Below are 19,988 nucleotides of genomic sequence, written 5' to 3'. Positions count from 1 at the left end.
TTAAAAGTGACATCCAAAATCGAAGTTGAGGAAAAAAGTAAATATAAGACATTTTAAATCACAAGCACCAAGACGTGCTCACAATCAGCACAGACAAGCGCTCCTGTTTGTAGATTTGTGTGCGTCACCACCCTAATCCAGTTGTATTAGCCCATACATGATATCTGTATTCAGAGAGCCTTTCTGTAACCAGCAGAACAACAGGAAATCAACAACAAAGCCCCACCAACCACTGCTATCCGCTTGTACATCTTTATTTTTCTTTCATACTTTCTTGACTATACTGAATTCACATGTCTCACAGTCTTACTCTCCCGCACACTATCACATATACAGTGTACACAGACGAATGCACATTACACACGTGCGCACACACAAGCACAAACACAGTTTCTTGTACAATGAGTTTCAGACATCCTGTTAGCCCTATTTTCCCCATAGTTCATTCGGTAACATCCCTCCCTCTCACTGGTGCATCAGTAAAATAGTTTCACCTATCATATATGACTTCTTGGTATTTTCAGTAAGGTGAATATCATATCAGATGAAACCAAACTCCTTATCGATGCACAGTTTTTATGTTGATCATACAATGTGTGTAGATTCTCATTGCATCTCCGTTATGTTCTACATGTGCTTTTGATTCAAACGGACAGTTTGTAGGCATACAAATGTGTGTGTGTTTATATTGCACGTACGGTATATAGGTAGTCATTTAGCCCATCAAGCTCTTGAACCTGTAGCTGCAGTTCTATAAAATTTTTTAAGAGAATATATATATTTTTCAGTGCGACATACATGCGCCTCCGTTCATCGACCCGAGCGAATGTCCTTGTACTGGCGGAGGAGGAGTCGTTTGAAGGTCTTTTTGAAGGTGGCGTTGCAGAGGGCGTAGCAGGCCGGGTTGACGGTGCTGTTGATGTAGCACAGCCAGTAGCCCATGGTCCAGGCGGCTTTGGGGATGCAGGTGGGGCAGACGGTGTTGAGGAGCACCATGACGTTGTAGGGCGTCCATGTCACCACGAAGGCCACCAGGATGGCCATGATGGTGCGCGTCACCTTCTTCTCCCGCGACGACGCCGCCGCCTTCCTCCTGGGCGGCGGCTGCCTCGTCACCGTGGCGACGGTGTGGGGGCGGGCATGCCCTTCGGAGCGCGCCCGGTCGCCCCGGTGCGATTCGGAAGTCTCCGCCTCCGTGCCCCCGGCCCCGCCCCCCCCGTCCCGGCTCCAGTCCGTGCCCTGGGTTTCCTCGTTGTCTTCGTCTTCGGGCGTGGGGAGGCAGCTCTTCGGCCCCGACGGCTCGCAGTTCCCCGTCTTCACGCGGCTCCTGCTGGCCCTGGAGATGTGCCAGTACAGGACCGACATGATGCCCACGGGCAGGTAGAAGGCGGCGATGGCTGTGCTGAAGGTGATGGTGGCGTTGGAGAGGAACTGGACGGAGCAATCCCTTTCCGACACGGTGCGCGCCCCCACGATGAACTGCCAGAACAGGATGGCCGGCGCCCACAGCAGGAAGGACAGCACCCAGGCCGCCGCGATCATCATGCCCGCCATCTTGGTGGTCCTCCTCATGGGGTAGCTGAGCGGCTTGGTGACGCAGAAGTAGCGGTCGAAGCTGATGATGAGGAGGTTCATCACGGAGGCGTTGCTCACCACATAGTCCAGGGCCAGCCACAGGTCGCACACCACGGGCCCCAGGGGCCAGTAGCCAATCACGATGTAGACCGTGTACAGGTTCATGGAACTCACGCCGATGATGAGGTCTGCGCAAGCCAGGCTGACGAGGAAGTAGTTGTTGATGGTCTGCAGGCTCCTGTTGACTATGATTGAAAGCATGACCAGGATGTTCCCAATGATGGTGACCAGACTGAGAGAGCCTGCAACCAGGACTATGAAGGCCGCCTCCACTGGCAGGTAGGGGGGCCCAGTCAGCAGGGCGGAAGTGCCGTTGTTCTCCGAGGCGTTGGAGATGTTGGAGAAGGTGGAGAGGGCAACAATGTCAGTGTTCAAGTAAGTTGACTGTAAGTCGCTTTGGATAAAAGCGTCAGCCAAGTGACGTAATGAACTGCAGGTCAAAATAACCATGGATAATTCTGGGCTGCTCGTTATGTAAAGTGTGATCATTGGTGCTGGGAAGGGACAGAATGAAAATGCTGTGCTGCAGTGAGCTACTGGTGCTAGCTGTGATGCATTCGTTGCCATTTGTGTATGGAGTAACAAGGTTTTCTATTGCTACACATTTGCAGCAGCATTAGCATTTAGACTTAAGACATTAAGTCTGTGTTTTGTGAATAAAGACTAAAGAGCACGGTGTCGTGTTTATTTTTTAATTATTGTAATTGACATTTTAACATCACTTGAACAGCTTGTGTGAATGCTCACGGACTGTAAATAATTCAATTATTTCACTATTATGAAAAGGAAACCTCCGGAAAGCATATTGATTACGATGATAAAACTTTATTGAGGATATAATTCAAATAAAATGCACGAATACCTTTGCTCTAAACCACAACATAAATAAATAAAACCTTAAAACAGTTAAGCATAGTAGGCTTCCTAACACGATGACAATGCATTTGAAAACTAAAACTTTTCAAGTGCATTGTAGTGATTTTAACTATAAGTCGAAATCAAAAGAACCCTCCAATAATGTACACACAAATAACCTTTCCCCTAAAAATAAGACCCGTGTGAAAAGCACTACATGATATGAACACATAAAATGTTTTGCCCAAACTGTTTTCTCTTAAACTATGGCTGGTGCTCGGTTCCTTTAAGAACAAACCTTCGTTCATTGATAATTTACCCGGATGGAGGGCTGAGATTAAGCACGGTTCCTGTTAAGCACGGTTCCTCCTCAGAAGACTGCAACTAATGATTTTGTGTCAAGTCACAGTTAATGTTAACTCAACCTTTTTCAGGTTTCTCATCCGTAAACCACTTGCTTTGAAGAAGCGTGGCTTTTCAGTCACTGTACTTTCTGCATGACTTTGATCTTGGCAGGCAAGATCTTCAGATTCAAGTCATCAATTACTTCATAAAAGTAAAACAATGGAAAGAGTTTCCCTGTGAGAGTGTATCTCTTACCATTTGCGAAGGTTTTATTGCCGTAGACGTCAAAAAATGACAGAGTCTTTTCATTGCAGTCCAGGAGCACTCTTATCTTAAGCATTCCCCTGAGTACAGATTTTTCTTCTATTACGTGACAACCACCACAGTAACGTACTGTACAGACATGGCGTTCATCTTTACTCCATCTCTGTTTTTGACACTCCTCAGCAATACCTATATCTATAAAAGTATGTTCGTGAAATTCAACATCCCACTGGTGTTTCCCTGAGCTGAATCCTTGTGAGCCAAAAAGAGTATTGGGATCCGCGCACGTGAAGCGTGCTTCGCTTGATGTGACACTGGTCAGATCCTTAGAGAATATAAGGAAGGGTCCGGCTGTGTTGGGGTCCAGAATAACAGGAGCTGAGACAAGAGACATGTAGAAATAAAAGCTCAATTAACAGAATGATCTTGACTCTTTCCAGCTGTGCATCAAAAACAATCTGTCCTTTATCATTAAATCGCCTCACACTTGCACACCACACTCACTGTGCTTCACCATTCCCGTCATCGTCTGCCAGACTTGGAACTTCAGGTTGCCCAGGTGTTTGGCCACATCGATTAGCACTCCCGAGACATCTGGGTCCTGCACTGTGCACTGAGTCCTGCAGTAATATTCAGGAGTCAGAGCTGCTGTTGGCTTTACATCAATGTGATGCATTGGAAGAATGGAAAGTAAAGGGTTTTGACTCACTGTTTCATTGTTGCATAGTAATTCTGAAATGAACACATGAAATAATTAGACCCTGATGCCAACCTTTATCAGAAAAACCTCAACAAAAATGGCAGGAAGATATAATTCTCCGACTACATTCTACAGCTCGAAGCGTGTGTGTACTTTGTGATTTCTCTTTCTATTGAATCATATTCCTAAGATTCTACCTGTACTCCGCCTCCTATATGCCAAGTGTGTAAAATAACATTTTGATTTGTATCTTGCTTTTTCTCTGACCTGCAGGAATGAAACATCATCTTTGCCCATCTCCTGCTCTATGGCTTTGACTGTGGTTGAAAGGGCCTTCATCTTTCTGACCACTTCCTCCATCTTCCTGCTCAGAGTCTGGCTCCTCTGTGTCTCCTCCGCTCTGAGGGCTGCGATCCTGGCTGCCTCCTCTTGGTGCAAGAACTGGTGCAGCTCCTGAAACTCCTCTTTGATCTGCTTCTCTGTTTGCTGAACCTGGCTCTGAAACATTTTAACTTAATCGTTTTTCTCAGTTACTTGAAAACAGTTAGGAGAAGGGGGGGCAGCTTTTTTTCTTCAAAAAATTTAATTTGCTTTTGTAAATATAGTTATATGCTTTCAATTGTATGTTAGACTGAGTTATATTTAGTAGGAATAAATGAGTCCAATGTGCAAAACATATGCATTATTCTCAATCAGTAATAAAGAGAATATTGAATTAGATGAAGCATAAATATATTTTGGTGCTTTTAATTGATATTGCTACAGTTAATATATGTTTTGTGCATCTTATTGCATTTAGCTAATCGTGTGTTATTGAATGGAATGCAGTTTTCAAAAACTGCAATTAAGAAACTGAGAAGAAATATATATTTACAGGTACTTATTATTTTGTTTATACTTTAAAAAGCCACAACACTTTCACATACTGTACCTTGATGTGATGCAGTTTTTGATCTCTAGTTTCACTGATCTTTTTAAAGTTTTCCAGCTTCTCCTGTAAGGGCTTCAGGGCCGCCTGCATCCTCATCTGTAATATCAACATTACAATTCACCAGCTAAATAGTGTGTCCAATCAGCCTAACCTGCATGTCTTTGGACTGTGGGAGGAAACCCACGCAAACACAGGGAGAACATGCAAACTCCACACAGGGAGGCCCCGCCTGACGGGGATTCGAACCCAGGACCTCCTTGCACACAGGGCTGGCCCCTTGCTGTGAGGCGGCAGTGCTACCCACTGCACCGTCCGTGCCGCCCTATTTCCTGAACCCAATTTCCAAAATAAGCAATTATACACCAAGACGAGCGCAATCCCCATTCATTCAGACGTGTAGGCCTTGCTCACCTTATGGTCGTGCACTGCTACCTTTAAGTGACAGCATTCATGACGGTCGTGCAAATCCGGCACGCAGTCGGCGCATATCGGCTGTTTATCCACCAGACAGAAGAGCTTCAGTTTCTCGCCGTGCCGACCGCAGAGAGTCTCCGAGCCCCCTGCGACTTCCTGTTCCAGGTGGAACCGCTCACAGAGATTCTTCAAAGCCAGGTTAACAGGGGGCTCGGTCCCGGGGGGACACGCTCTCTGGCACAGCGGACATTTATGGAAGCCGGCTGTCCTGCACTGCTGCAGACAGTCCTTACACAAGCTGTGGCTACACGACAGGACAACAGGGCAGGTGAAGATGTCGTGGCACACTGGGCAGGAGACCTCGTCCACTGACACGGTAAAGTTGGCTGCCATTCTTTGCTTCCTTATCCGCTCCTCCAGATAGCAGCCTTACATTCCACAGGGCACTTTTAGTCAACCTCCTTCTGAATACACTGTTTCCCCAGACTATAATTCTTACCTGATTCACGGTTTTCTTTTGCTCGTGTTTGTATTTTTCTGTACGAATGACTAAACACAATAAAGATGAGTTCACGTCTGTACTCCTGCAAAGCTAGCCCCTCTATGCCACTGCTGAAAGGAAATGAAACCGAAAGAAAAAGTTTATTTCATGGAATGAGGTTTCCTGTTTCCTGTTTACAGGAAGTATTGCTATAAGGAAGGAGGGTGTTAACAACCAGTGAGTCTTGAGTAAGAAAAAGAAAAAAAAACACACGAACTACGCAGTTTAAATGTGACATTTAAGAGGCTACATAAATGTCCATTTTCTATTCGCCTCACGTCGCGGTCACGTTGTTGGTCACACACCATGACTGGTGACTCGCTGTGAATGAGAGAGAGAGGTGGCAGCGATAAGGAATTAAGTTAAAATGTCGGTCCTTCGCTTGTTAATATTGCAGTTTGCGAAATAATCCAGGAGAGGGCGCTCTAACACAAGCTCCAGGCCATGCAGCGGAGCAAGCGCCCAACGCACCTGTCATTAATTGTTAATTGCGTCGGCAACGCTTCGACGGTGCCTTTGCGTAACCTGCACACATTTTCTCCTACAAAGGTATGCATTCATGTGTACAAAAACATGCTTCAAGAATGTAATTAGTTGATACTGTTTAAAATGGCATTGGTTAATCGATAAGCAGACTGAATAGATAATAGCCTATAACCTGCAAGTCCCGTGCTCAACAAGAATTAAACGTTGTGTATGTTCTGAAGCTCTCCATGTTTATGAATCCTGATTGACCGAACTGGCTGTATAACGTGGCTAACGTCTTTTTATGTAGAAATGAATATCGTCGTAAAACGTAAGATCTAAATGGCTGTAAGATTGTAATTATAGGAGAGTGGTGATAACAGGACAGTGGTAACAATAGTGAAGTGATAGCATTGAGTTGTAAAATCACAATAGAACATAATGGAACCCAGTGATCTCACGGGTGAAACAGAAGAAAACAGAAGAACCATATCATTCACATATATCTGCTTTATTTCTCATTTGATAGAATCAGAATATGACAACATGTTTGGAAACTATAATACATTGTATTCATTTAACTAATATTACAAGCATCATATATGGCCTGGGACCTCCCCCAGCAGAAGTTAGGTAGGAGGGGAACATTCATTTAGCATTTGTGAAACACATTTATGTATGCACATTTCAGTTCTGTGTGTGTGTGTGTGTGTGTGGGTGGGTGGGTGGGGGTATGCGCACAGAAATAAAACTCCATGTCTTCTGTGCAGGTGATGGATGTCCAGCGTGAGATTGCTCAGCCCCATGGATATTGTAAGTTGACGATGGTCATTGTTCCTGCACGTGACAGTGAATTGTTTTGAATTTTAAAAGTGACATCCAAAATCGAAATTGAGGAAAAAAGTAAATATAAGACATTTTAAATCACAAGCACCAAGACATGCTCACAATCAGCACAGACAAGCGCTCCTGTTTGTAGATTTGTGTGCGTCACCACCCTAATCCAGTTGTATTAGCCCATACACGATATCTATTCAGAGAGCCTTTCTGTAACCAGCAGAACAACAGGAACTCAACAACAAGGCCCCACCAACCACTGCTATCCACTTGTACATCTTTATTTTTCTTTCATACTTTCTTGACTATACTGAATTCACATGTCTCACAGTCTTACTCACCCGCACACAATCACATATACAGTGTAGAAAGACGAATGCACATTACACACGCGCACACACACAAGCACTGTAGCTGTCCCCTGACTTTCTGGTTATTTAAAGTGCAGAGTAATATGGAGAGAATTTAATGATTATTGTGATTGGTGTTGTGCAATCATTTTGTTTGTAATGTTTGGAAAATATAAGGTTTGGTTTCTTGTGATCTTGTGTAGTAGCGACACCTACTGTTCAAATGTGTAAGTTCCTTTGCATAGACAGCATACTGTGGTCACGTGAGTCAGTTGCGTTAATTGAGAGTACTGTGGATTGGTCGAAACATTCGAGAACGGCAGAGATGTTGTTTTGTAAATGAAAAGCAAGAGAAACGAAGAGCAAAGAAGAGAGGGTGTGAAAGTGAATGTAACTACTCCTTGAGTTTGGTCACAAGGCGCACACGTTTTTCACGGTGTTTGCCGACGAAAGAAAACAATAAAACTTCAGACGTGAACATCAGTCGATGCGTGGGTGTCTGTGCTAAAGAAAAGGACCTTTGGGAGCAGTTATAGTGAAAAACGTAGCCATCGGAGTGACGAGATTCGCCAGCGTTCCTGCAAAGATAGAGCAAGGCCTGCGTGCGTCCCTTCAAAGACTCCATCATCGTACTCCACGTGGAAGATCTGCCTGCATATCCCACCATTCTTTGACGCGATCGCCCAAATCCAGCGCGGAGGTGGAACCAAAGTGCAATAAGACGACGGTGCTGCAGCTGCCAAGGACAGCCACAAGGTGGCAACGTTGTGACTCCTTTGGACAATAACATAGCAATAAGTCACCTTTGGGATACCAGGTCAGACTGTATCTTCTAAGTCTGGAAATAGTGTTCTTTCTTAGTTGATATAATAATATTTCTTGCAGAAAATGAAAATTGCATTTTGATAATTTTGTAAGTTGATCGAATGTGTGTAGCCTGTTTAATAATTGATAGTGTGTATTTCCCTGTTTGCTTTTCATCATTAATATTTCAATAGTATTGTTTCAAAGTAGTTAAGCAAAAAAAAAAAAATGTACCAAAATAGGCCTGCATCAGAAACTGGTACACTAGAGCAAATAATTCTGTCTCTAGAAGTTGAGAAGGCACAATTGGAGGAGAAATTAGAAACTGAAATGGAAGAAACAGAAAAACAAAAAATAGAAGACCGCATAGGTGAAATTTATGCAGATCTTGAAGTACAAAGAGTAGGGCTCCAGAAGTCATCATCTCAGGTTGAACAAGAGGTGAGGCGATCAGAAAGGGTGAGACGCCCAACAGAAAAAATGCTGGAGTTCAAAAAGGAAGAGATAACAAAAAAGGAAAGAAAGTTTATGCTGACATATGTAAACTTCAAAGCAGAGGTTCAGTTAATAAGATCTAAACTTAAAGAAGAACACGCTAAAACTGAGTTAAGTGAAATGATCATAGCTGTAGAAAATTATGAGTCAGAACTAAAACAAGTATATGAGTCTTTGCGTGCACTGACTGTCCCATCCCAAGATATAAGAAGGAAAATGGATAGCTGCACCTCAGTTACTACTGAAATAACTGCACTTCTGAAAAGGCGTTACACAGAAGCTGGTAGCAAGGAGTTTGATGCAGTGGCTGCTAAAGAGGAGCTCCGCCAGTTACTCCAAAGAGAAGATGCTAGGTCAGTTTATGGATCAACTGTGTCAAGAGCTGGGCATAGTAGTCAGCAAGGAAGCTATGTGTCAGTAAAGAAGACAGAAGTAGCGGCACGTTTGGCATCAAAACGTGCTGAATTAAACAGGGAAAGAGAAATCTCCACCCAGAAGAAGGAGGTGCTAGCCCAGCAAGAGAGGTTAAAAATGCTGGAAGATCGAAGGGACCTTGAAGCCATAGAGGCTGAATACAAGGTGTATGTTGAAGAGGAATCAAAATGGAATGCTGAAATAGGAAATACTGAAGTAAAAATCACTTTGCCTCCAAGTCAGCTTCCGAAGCAGCATAGCAGCACTCCATGCGCCCAAGTTCCCCAAAGTGCTCCAGTCCCTCCTTGCTTTGGAAGCAAACCAGAGCCAAAGGCAAATGACACCTCACTGGTTGAAGCATTAAAAGAATCCCTGGCAATGACTAGACTTCCAGCACCAGAGCCATTCATGTTCACTGGCGACCCACTTAAATACACTGAATGGAGCACCTGTTTCAAAGCTTTAATCGAAACAAGCTGTACAAACCCAGCGCATAGACTGTTCTATTTGAAAAAATACATAGGTGGGGAAGCACTTTGTGTGTTAGAAGGAACATTTTATAGAAGTGATGAGGAAGCGTACACACAGGCTTGGGATGCCCTGAACAAACGCTATGGCCACTCTTTCGTAGTCCAAAGAGCATTCCGGGGAAAGCTGAATAGCTGGCCAAAAATTGGTCCAAGAGAATCTATTAAACTAAGGGAGTTTAGTGATTTCCTCATCTCCTGCAAGAATGCAATGCCCCATGTACAAGGTCTAAAGATTTTAGATGATTGTGAAGAAAATCAAAAGCTACTACAGAAACTTCCTGACTGGGCAACAACCAGATGGAACCGGTATGTCACTAAAGCACTGGATGAAGGGAAGCCATATCCAGGTTTCGAGGAATTCTCAGACTTCGTGGCAGAGGAGGCACGCATTGCATGCAATCCGATTTCCTCCCTTCATGCACTAAAATATTCAGATGAAAAACTTGGGAGGGAACAGAAGCGCCTCAAAGCCAGCGCCCTGGTGACATCAACCATGGTGTATCAAAAAACAAAACCCACTACAAAGAACTCAAGTGCATCAGAACGTGACAAGGGTTCCAAAACCAGTCCTCTGGCCACTCAAAATAAAAGGCAAATAGAATGTATCTGTTGTCAACAAGATCACTTCATATATAAATGTGAAAAATTTGCAGCAATGCCTCTGGAGGAAAAGAAACAATTTGTCTTTAACAACAACATGTGCTTTGGTTGCCTCAGAGTCGGCCATATCTCTAAAAACTGTCGAAACAGAGCCACTTGCAATATTTGCAAGCGGAGCCATCCCTCTCCGCTTCATGAAGAACGTCATAAAGAAGAAAGAGCAGCAGCACCACCAACTGAGGAAAGAGCTTCCACTCTCAGCGTGAGAGTGGACAATAGTGATCGTACTTCAATGATTGTTCCGGTGTGGCTCTCTTGTGCAACAAAAAACAGCCCAGAAACCTTGGTGTATGCATTACTGGACACACAGAGCAGTAATACATTTATTGACCAAGAAGTGTGTAGAAAAATGCAAGCAGACACAGAACCTGTAAAATTGAAGTTGTCAACAATGACTGACAGGGGTTCAATAGTCAACTGTCAAAGAGTGGTGGGACTAAAAGTGAGAGGGTACCTTTCACAAGAGTGCATTGAGTTACCACCAGTGTACACTCGAGAATACATCCCACTGGATCAAAATAGCATTCCCAGTTGTGAAACAGCGAAAGAGTGGAGCCACCTTCGCAGGATAACAGAAGAGATGCCAGATCTATTGAACTGTCCTGTAGGACTCCTAATTGGCTATGATTGCGCAAGGGCCCTGAAACCAAAACAGGTGATATCAGGGGAAGAGTATGATCCATACGCAGTCAAGACTGATTTAGGCTGGAGTATAGTGGGATCCAAAACACCTCGTACTAGTTCAAAGCACGTCACAGGGTTTTGCCATCGCGTCTCTGTGAAAGAGCTTCCGCCTATTACACCTGCCTCTGTGATTAAGGCATTGGAAACAGATTTTCTGGACACAAACCCAAGAGAAAGGAACATATCCCAAGAAGATATTCAGTTTCTACAGCTACTGAATGGGAAAGTTCAACACAATGAGGAAGGACATCTGGAAATGCCCCTGCCCTTCAGAGAGCGTCCACAGCTTCCGAACAACAAGCAGCTCGCTATAGCCCGATTGAAACACCTCAAAAGAAAACTAGAGAAAAGTCCCAAGTACAAAGAGGACTATGTGAAATTCATCAACAGTGTCTTCAAAGATGGTGATGCAGAAGAAGTAAAGATCTCACCGAAAGAGGGCAATACATGGTACATTCCACACCACGGGGTGTACCATCCTAGGAAGCCAGAAAAAATCAGAGTCGTATTTGACTGCTCCGCCAGATACCTTGACACCTCTCTAAATGATCACCTACTCACAGGACCTGACTTAACTAATGCTCTGACTGGGGTGCTGTGTAGATTTCGTGAGCACCAAATTGCAATCATTTGCGATGTGGAAAAGATGTTTCACCGCTTCCATGTTAGCCCAGAAGATAGGGATTTCATGAGGTTCCTGTGGTGGGAAAATGGGAACACAGAAATAGAGCCCAAGGAATATTGCATGCGAGTGCACATCTTTGGAGCCGCATCCTCTCCAGGATGTGCCAACTATGGCATGAAATATCTGGCCAGTAAATATGAAAAGGACTACCCACTGGCAGCGAGCTTCATTCGAAAGAATTTCTATGTGGATGATGGGCTTATCAGCGTAGAAACAGTTGAGAAAGCCAAGCAGCTAGTCAAAGAAGCACAAGAAATGTGTGCGAAGGGAAAGCTACGCTTGCACAAATTTGTGTCCCACAGCAGAGAAGTCTTGGATGCGATTCCAGAGAGTGAATGTGCCAGCGTTGTGAAGGATGTAGATCTGAACTACAACGAGCTTCCAATGCAGAGTGTACTGGGGGTAAAGTGGAACATAGAGACAGATGCGTTCTCATTCAATGTTATCCTTAATGAAAAGGCAGCCACACGACGAGGAATCCTATCAACAGTCGCCAGCGTGTATGACCCATTAGGATTTCTCTCTCCCTACATCTTGAATGGGAAAAGACTGCTTCAAGAGATGTGCAAGCGGGGAGTTAGTTGGGATGATCCTCTCCCTCCTGAACTACAGCCAAAATGGGAAACATGGCTCCATGACTTGGAGAATCTACATAAAATCCAAATACCAAGATGCTTCATTCCTAAGAACCTTGGCACAATCCAAAACATTGAGCTGCATCATTTCTCAGATGCTAGCAATAACGGTTATGGGCAATGCTCATACATCAGGATTGTTGCTGATGAACAAGTGCATTGTGCACTGGTCATGGGCAAGGCCAGAGTGGCACCCATAAATGTTGTCACCATACCACGCCTCGAGCTCACTGCAGCTACAGTCTCTGCTGCGGTAAGCAACACTCTTAGAGAAGAGCTCGAACTGAAAATAGATCGGGAGTTTTTCTGGACAGATTCACAGGTAGTGCTCGGGTATATCAAGAACGAAGCCCGGCGCTTTCATGTGTTTGTCGCTAACCATGTCCAGAGAATCAGAGAGACAACAGATCCAAGTCAATGGTTCTACGTTGAAACAAGTCAAAATCCTGCAGACCATGCATCTAGGGGTCTCACGGTGGCAGAGCTCATGGATTCAAATTGGCTCATAGGACCTGAGTTCTTATGGGAACGAGAGATTGTCACGAACCAAAAATCCCCAGAGCTTCTTGTAGGGGACCCAGAGGTAAAAGTCCTGAAAACAGAAGCCTCTGAAACAGACAGCTTCCTTGAAAGGTTGTCAAGATTCTCAGATTGGAATACAGCCCTCAACGTTACCGCTCGGATTCAAAGACTGGCACATAAAGACCGGTCAGGGCCTATTAGTGTAGAGGAAAGAAGACTAGCCGCTCTTGCGCTCATCAAGGCAGCACAAAGAGAAGCCTTTGAGGAAGAGCTGAAATGGCTTAGTCACAAATCTGATAAACTGCCAAAAACCCACAAGATACACCAACTTGATCCCATCCTTGAAAATGGTCTGCTCAGGGTTGGAGGGCGGTTGAGAAGATCTTCCGCATCACTTGAGTTGAAACATCCAGTGATCCTTCCTAAGGAAGCTATCGTCACACAACTCATACTTGATCACTGTCACAAGAAAACTCAGCACCAAGGCCGAGGGCAAACGTTGAACGAACTCAGGGCCAGCGGATATTGGATAGTAGGTGCCAGCAAGGTAGTGGCCAAGCATATCAAATCTTGTGTCACTTGTAGAAAGGTGCGTAGACCGATCGAAGAACAACGTATGGCAGACCTGCCTGTTGACCGAGTAGAGCCCTCACCCCCATTCTCATACACCGGAATTGACTGCTTCGGTCCCTTCTACACAAAACAGGGTCGGAAAGAATACAAGCGATATGGTCTGTTATTCACATGTTTAAGCTCTAGAGCCATCCACATAGAAATGTTGGAGGATCTCACGACTGACGTATTTTTTAATGCTTTGAGATGCTTCATAGCAATCAGAGGAGCGGTAAGACAGATCCGATCTGACCAAGGGACGAATTTCGTTGGGGCAAGGAATGAGCTAGAGAAAGGTCTTAGGGAACTAGACAAAGAGAGGATCTCTACCTATCTTGCAAGAAAACAATGTGACTTCCTTATGAATGTTCCTGACGCAAGCCACATGGGAGGTGTTTGGGAGCGCCAAATACGGACAGTAAGGAGCGTGATGAGCTCTGTCCTGGCACAAGCTACTGGAAGACTAGATGACACCTCATTGAGAACATTCTTTTACGAGGCTATGTCGATCGTGAATAATCGTCCGCTCACCACAAACACAATCAGTGACCCCAAGAGTGTTGAACCTTTAACACCTAACCATTTACTCACAATGAAGACCTCTGTGCCTCTTCCGCCTCCTGGAAAGTTTGTTAGAGAAGATTTGTATGCCAGGAAAAGGTGGCGGAGAGTGCAATACCTGACAGAGCAATTCTGGAGCAGATGGCGTAAAGAATACCTGGCCAATGTGAGCCTCAGACAACGGTGGCATACACCCAGAAGAAATGTAGAAGTAGGGGATGTAGTAGTTGTCAAGGAGGACAATGTTCCTAGAAATGAGTGGAAACTATCCAGAGTCGTTGAGACAAGCGAAGATGATGATGGTCTAGTGAGAAAAGTTAAAATCCAAGTAGGGCAAAGTAACCTAGGAAAGAAAGGTGAACGCCTGACGCAACCATCCTTTCTTGAGCGTCCAGTTCAAAAACTAGTGGTTCTAGTTCCTAAACTATCATTAAAATAGTACCAAAAGATGGATGTCTAAATGTTTATGTTAAGGTTAATTGACAGCTTATGGTAAAATTACAAGATTTAATCATTCTGTTCACATAAATCTTTGTAATTTTGGTGGCAGTGTAGCTGTCCCCTGACTTTCTGGTTATTTAAAGTGCAGAGTAATATGGAGAGAATTTAATGATTATTGTGATTGGTGTTGTGCAATCATTTTGTTTGTAATGTTTGGAAAATATAAGGTTTGGTTTCTTGTGATCTTGTGTAGTAGCGACACCTACTGTTCAAATGTGTAAGTTCCTTTGCATAGACAGCATACTGTGGTCACGTGAGTCAGTTGCGTTAATTGAGAGTACTGTGGATTGGTCGAAACATTCGAGAACGGCAGAGATGTTGTTTTGTAAATGAAAAGCAAGAGAAACGAAGAGCAAAGAAGAGAGGGTGTGAAAGTGAATGTAACTACTCCTTGAGTTTGGTCACAAGGCGCACACGTTTTTCACGGTGTTTGCCGACGAAAGAAAACAATAAAACTTCAGACGTGAACATCAGTCGATGCGTGGGTGTCTGTGCTAAAGAAAAGGACCTTTGGGAGCAGTTATAAGCACAAACACAGTTTCTTGTACAGTGAGTTACAGACATCCTGTTAGCCCTATTTTCCCCATAGTTCATTCGGTAACATCCCTCCCTCTCGCTGGTGCATCAATAAAATAGTTTCACCTATCATTTATGAGTTCTTGGTATTTTCAGTAATGTGAATATCATATCAGATGAAACCAAACTCCTTATCGATGCACGGTTCTTATGTAGATCATACAATGTGTGTAGATTCTCATTGCATCTCCGTTATGTTCTAAATGTGCTTTTGATTCAAACGGACAGTTTGTAGGCATACAAATGTGTGTGCGTTTATATTGCACGTACGGTATATAGGTAGTCATTTAGCCCATCAAGCTCTTGAACCTGTAGCTGCAGTTCTATAAAATTTTATAAGAGAATATATATTTTTCTAATCAGTGCGACATACACGCGCCTCCGTTCATCGACCCGAGCGAATGTCCTTGTACTGGCGGAGGAGGAGTCGTTTGAAGGTCTTTTTGAAGGTGGCGTTGCAGAGGGCGTAGCAGGCCGGGTTGACGGTGCTGTTGCACAGCCAGTAGCCCATGGTCCAGGCGGCATCGGGGATGCAGCTGGAGCAGATTGTGTTGAGGAGCACCATGACGTTGTAGGGCGTCCACGTCACCACGAAGGCCATCAGGTGACAAGGCAGCCGCCGCCCAGGAGGAAGGCGGCGGCGTCGTCGCTGGAGAAGAAGGTGACACGCACCATCATGGCCATCCTGGTGGCCTTCGTGGTGACTTGGACGCCCTACAACGTCATGGCGCTCCTCAACACCATCTGCTCCAGCTGCATCCCTCATGGGGTAGCTGAGCGGCTTGGTGATGCAGAAGTAGCGGTCGAAGCTGATGATGAGGAGGTTCATCACCGAGGCGTTGCTCACCACATAGTCCAGGGCCAGCCACAGGTCGCACACCACGGGCCCCAGGGGCCAGTAACCAATCACGATGTAGACCGTGTACAGGTTCATGGAGCTCATGCCGATGATGAGGTCTGCGCAAGCCAGGCTGAAGAGGAAGTAGTTATTGATGGTCTGCAGGCTCCTGTTGACTATGATTGAAAGCATGACCAGGATGTTCCCGATGATGGTGACCAGACTGAGAGAGCCTGCAACCAGGACTATGAAGGCCGCCTCCACCGGCAGGTAGGGGGGCCCGGCCAGCAGGGCGGACGTGCCGTTGTCCTCCGAGGCGTTAGAGATGTTGGAGAAGGTGGAGAGGGCAACGATGTCCGTGTTCAACTCCATCTGTAAGTCGACTAAGTCGCTATGGATAAAAGCTTCAGCCAAATGACGCAATGAACTGCAGGTCAAAATAACCATGGGAATTCTGGGCTGCTCGTTATGTAAAGTGTGATCATCGGTGCTGGGAAGGGAAAGAATGAAAATGCTGTGCTGCAGTGAGCTACTGGTGCTAGCTGTGATGCATTCGTTGCCATTTGTGTATGGAGTAACAAGGTTTTCTATTGCTACACATTTGCAGCAGCATTAGCATTTAGACTTAAGACATTAAGTCTGTGTATTGTGAATAAAGACTAAAGAGCACGGTGTCGTGTTTATTTTTTAATTATTGTAATTGACATTGACATTTTAACATCACTTGAACAGCTTGTGTGAATGCTCACGGACTGTAAATAATTAAATTATTTCACTATTACGAAAAGGAAACCTCCAGAAAGCATATTGATTACGAAAATAAAACTTTATTGAGGATATAATTCAAATAAAATGCACGAATACCTTTGCTCTAAACCACAACATGGGTAAATAAAACCTTAAAACAGTTAAGCATAGTAGGCTTCCTAACACGATGACAATGCATTTGAAAACGAAAACTTTTCAAGTGCATTGTGAGTTTAACTATAACTCGAACCAAAAGAACCCTCCAATAATGTACACACAAACCTTTCCCCTAAAAATAAGACCCGTGTGAAAAGCACTGTACATGATATGAACACAAAAAATGTTTTGCCCAAACTGTTTTCTCTTAAACTATGGCTGGTGATTTGTGCTTGTTTCCTTTAAGAACAAACCTCCGTTCATTGATAATTGACCTGGACGGAGTGCTGAGATTAAGCACTGTTCCTGTTCACTCAGAAGACTGCAATTAATGATTTTATGTCAAGTTACAGTTCATGTTAACTCAACCTTTTTCAGGTTTCTCATCTGTAAACCACTTGCTTTGCATAAGCGTGGCTTTTCAGTCACTGAACTTTCTTCTGCATGACTTTGATCTTGGCAGGCAAGATCTTCAGATTCACGTCCTCATGTACTGCATAAAAGTAAAACAATGGAAAGAGTTTCCCTGTGAGAGTGTATCTACAACCAGTTTTGAAAGTTTCATTGCCGTAGACGTCAAAAAATGACAGAGTCTTTTCATCGCAGTCCAGGAGCACTCTTATCAAAAGCATTCCCCTGCGTATAGATTTTTCATTTATTGGGTCACAACCACCATAGTAACCTACTGTACAGACATGGTGTTCATCATTTCTCCGTCTCTCTTTTTGACACTCCTCGGCAATACCTAAATATACAGCAGTATTTCGGTGAAATTCAACATCCCACTGGTGTTTCCCTGAGCTGAATCCTTGTGAGCCAAAAAGAGTGGCATCCATGGGATATGCTTTGCTTAATGTGACACTGGTCAGATCCTTAGAGAATATAAATAAGGGTCCGGCTGTGTTGGGGTCCAGAATAACAGGAGCTGAGACAAGAGACATGTAGAAATAAAAGCTCAATCAACAGAATGATCTTGACTCTTTCCAGCTGTGCATCAAAAATAATCTGTCCTTTATCATTAAATCGCCTCACACTTGTACACCACACTCACTGTGCTTCACCATTCCCGTCATCGTCTGCCAGACTTGGAACTTCAGGTTGCCCAGGTGTTTGGCCACATCGATTAGCACTCCCGAGACATCTGGGTCCTGCACTGTGCACTGAGTCCTGCAGTAATATTCAGGAGTCAGAGCTGCTGTTGGCTTTACATCAATGTGATGCATAGGAAGAATGGAAAGTAAAGGGTTTTGACTCACTGTTTCATTGTTGCATTGTAATTCTGAAATGAACACATGAAATAATTAGACCCTGATGACAACCTTTATCAGAAAAACCTCAACAAAAATGGCAGGAAGATATAATTCTCCGACTACATTCTACAGCTTGAAGCGTGTGTGTACTTTGTGATTTCTCTTTCTATTGAATCATATTCCTAAGATTCTACCTGTACTCCGCCTCCTATATGCCAAGTGTGTAAAATAACATTTTGATTTGTATCTTGCTTTTTCTCTGACCTGCAGGAATGAAACATCATCTTTGCCCATCTCCTGCTCTATGGCTTTGACTGTGGTTGAAAGGGCCTTCATCTTTCTGACCACTTCCTCCATCTTCCTGCTCAGAGTCTGGCTCCTCTGTATCTCCTCCGCTCTGAGGGCTGCGATCCTGGCTGCCTCCTCTTGGCGCAAGAACTGGTGCAGCTCCTGAAACTCCTCTTTGATTTGCTTCTCTGTTTGCTGAACCTGGCTCTGAAACATTTTAACTTAATCGTTTTTCTCAGTTACTTGAAAACAGTTAGGAGAAGGGGGGCTGCTTTTTTTCTTCAAATGATTGAATTTGCTTTTGTAAATATAGTTATATGCTTTCAATTGTATGTTAGACTTTGAGTTATATTTAGTAGGAATAAATTAGTCCAATGTGCAAAACATATGCATTATTCTCAATCAGTAATAAAGAGAAAATTTAATTAGATGAAGCATAAATATATTTTGGTGCTTTTAATTGATATTGCTACAGTTAATATGTTTTGTTCATCTTACTGCATTTAGCTAATCGTGTGTTATTGAATGGAATGCAGTTTTCAAAAACTGCAATTAAGAAACTGAGAAGAAATATATATTTACAGGTACTTATTATTTTGTTTATACTTTAAAAAGCCACAACACTTTCACATACTGTACCTTGATGTGATGCAGTTTTTGATCTCTAGTTTCACTGATCTTTTTAAAGTTTTCCAGCTTCTCCTGTAAGGGCTTCAGGGCCGCCTGCATCCTCATCTGTAATATCAACATTACAATTCACCAGCTAAATAGTGTGTCCAATCAGCCTAACCTGCATGTCTTTGGACTGTTGGAGGAAACCCACGCAAACACGGGGAGAACATGCAAACTCCACACAGAGAGGCCCCGGCCGACGGGGATTCAAACCCAGGACCTCCTTGCTGTGAGGCGGCAGTGCTACCCACAATTTCCAAAATAAGCAATTATACACCAAGACGAGCGCAATCCCCATTCATTCAGACGTGTAGGCCTTGCTCACCTTATGGTCGTGCACTGCTACCTTTAAGTGACAGCATTTATGACGGTCGTGCAAATCCGGCACGCAGTCGGCGCATATCGGCTGTTTATCCACCAGACAGAAGAGCTTCAGTTTCTCGCCGTGCCGACCGCAGAGAGTCTCCGAGCCCCCTGCGACTTCCTGTTCCAGGTGGAACCGCTCACAGAGATTCTTCAAAGCCAGGTTAACAGGGGGCTCGGTCCCGGGGGGACACGCTCTCTGGCACAGTGGACATTTATGGAAGCCGGCTGTCCTGCACTGCTGCAGACAGTCCTTACACAAGCTGTGGCTACACGACAGGACAACAGGGCAGGTGAAGATGTCGTGGCACACTGGGCAGGAGACCTCGTCCACTGACACGGTAAAGTTGGCTGCCATTCTTTGCTTCCTTATCCGCTCCTCCAGATAGCAGCCTTACACTCCACAGGGCACTTTTAGTCAACCTCCTTCTGAATACACTGCTTCCCCAGACTATAATTCTTACCTGATTCACGGTTCTCTTGTGCTCGTGTTTGCATTTTTCTGTACGAATGACTAAACACAGTAAAGATGAGTTCACGTCTACTCCTGCAAAGCTAGCCCCTGTATGCCACTGCTGAAAAGAAATGAAAGCGAAAGAAAAAGTTTATTTCCTGGAATGAGGTTTCCTGTTTCCTGTTTACAGGAAGTATCGCTATA

At 44.2% G+C, this 19,988-nt stretch overlaps 4 protein-coding genes across 5 annotated transcripts; all 4 read right to left on the bottom strand.

The window, feature by feature from the left end:
* Positions 1-810: 810 nt before the first annotated feature.
* Positions 811-1,920, bottom strand: LOC133119340 (muscarinic acetylcholine receptor M4-like). The gene has a single exon (XM_061229875.1). The coding sequence runs from the start codon at positions 1,834-1,836 to the stop codon at positions 811-813; it is 1,026 nt and encodes a 341-aa protein (XP_061085859.1). The 5' UTR covers positions 1,837-1,920.
* A 1,029-nt stretch (positions 1,921-2,949) lies between these two features.
* Positions 2,950-3,817, bottom strand: LOC133118782 (E3 ubiquitin-protein ligase TRIM35-like). The gene is made up of 3 exons (XM_061229014.1): positions 3,809-3,817; positions 3,604-3,719; positions 2,950-3,477 (listed from the first exon to the last, which is right to left on the bottom strand). Exons 1-3 carry the CDS (start codon positions 3,814-3,816, stop codon positions 2,972-2,974), a joined length of 630 nt encoding a protein of 209 aa, XP_061084998.1. The 5' UTR covers position 3,817; the 3' UTR covers positions 2,950-2,971.
* A 50-nt stretch (positions 3,818-3,867) lies between these two features.
* LOC133118814 (E3 ubiquitin-protein ligase TRIM35-like) lies at positions 3,868-5,585 on the bottom strand. Its single transcript, XM_061229071.1, has 3 exons — positions 5,142-5,585; positions 4,731-4,826; positions 3,868-4,297 (listed from the first exon to the last, which is right to left on the bottom strand). The coding sequence occupies exons 1-3, from the start codon at positions 5,535-5,537 to the stop codon at positions 3,977-3,979; spliced, it is 813 nt and encodes a 270-aa protein (XP_061085055.1). The 5' UTR covers positions 5,538-5,585; the 3' UTR covers positions 3,868-3,976.
* An 11,076-nt stretch (positions 5,586-16,661) lies between these two features.
* On the bottom strand, positions 16,662-19,915 carry LOC133118812 (E3 ubiquitin-protein ligase TRIM35-like). Of its 2 annotated transcripts, none has more exons than XM_061229065.1 (6): positions 19,293-19,915; positions 18,935-19,030; positions 18,272-18,502; positions 18,014-18,036; positions 17,800-17,924; positions 16,662-17,682 (listed from the first exon to the last, which is right to left on the bottom strand). In XM_061229065.1, exons 1-6 carry the CDS (start codon positions 19,686-19,688, stop codon positions 17,183-17,185), a joined length of 1,371 nt encoding a protein of 456 aa, XP_061085049.1. In that variant the 5' UTR covers positions 19,689-19,915; the 3' UTR covers positions 16,662-17,182. The 2 variants fall into 2 exon arrangements, with proteins under 2 accessions (XP_061085049.1, XP_061085050.1); XM_061229066.1 differs by having other exon boundaries at positions 17,809-17,924.
* Positions 19,916-19,988: the final 73 nt, after the last annotated feature.

Source organism: Conger conger, chromosome 19 (assembly GCF_963514075.1).
Source record: "Conger conger chromosome 19, fConCon1.1, whole genome shotgun sequence".
Taxonomy (NCBI): domain Eukaryota; kingdom Metazoa; phylum Chordata; class Actinopteri; order Anguilliformes; family Congridae; genus Conger; species Conger conger.
Note: the sequence above shows the minus strand (reverse complement) of the source record. Positions and strands in the feature narration are given on the sequence as shown.

Excerpts from the sequence above, each read along its gene's own strand:
- LOC133118812 (XM_061229065.1), bottom strand. The coding sequence starts at position 19,688 with ATGGCAGCCAACTTTACCGTGTCAGTGGACGAGGTCTCCTGCCCAGTG. Across the intron at positions 19,031-19,292 it reads TAGCAGTGCACGACCATAAG|ATGAGGATGCAGGCGGCCCT; the intron begins GTGAGCAAGGCC and ends TTGATATTACAG. Across the intron at positions 17,925-18,013 it reads TACAATGCAACAATGAAACA|GACTCAGTGCACAGTGCAGG; the intron begins GTGAGTCAAAAC and ends ATATTACTGCAG.
- LOC133118782 (XM_061229014.1), bottom strand. Across the intron at positions 3,478-3,603 it reads GACGGGAATGGTGAAGCACA|CTCCTGTTATTCTGGACCCC; the intron begins GTGAGTGTGGTG and ends CTCTTGTCTCAG.
- LOC133118814 (XM_061229071.1), bottom strand. The coding sequence starts at position 5,537 with ATGGCAGCCAACTTTACCGTGTCAGTGGACGAGGTCTCCTGCCCAGTG. Across the intron at positions 4,827-5,141 it reads TAGCAGTGCACGACCATAAG|ATGAGGATGCAGGCGGCCCT; the intron begins GTGAGCAAGGCC and ends TTGATATTACAG. Across the intron at positions 4,298-4,730 it reads AAAAACTGCATCACATCAAG|AGCCAGGTTCAGCAAACAGA; the intron begins GTACAGTATGTG and ends AAAATGTTTCAG.
- LOC133119340 (XM_061229875.1), bottom strand. The coding sequence starts at position 1,836 with ATGCTTTCAATCATAGTCAACAGGAGCCTGCAGACCATCAACAACTAC.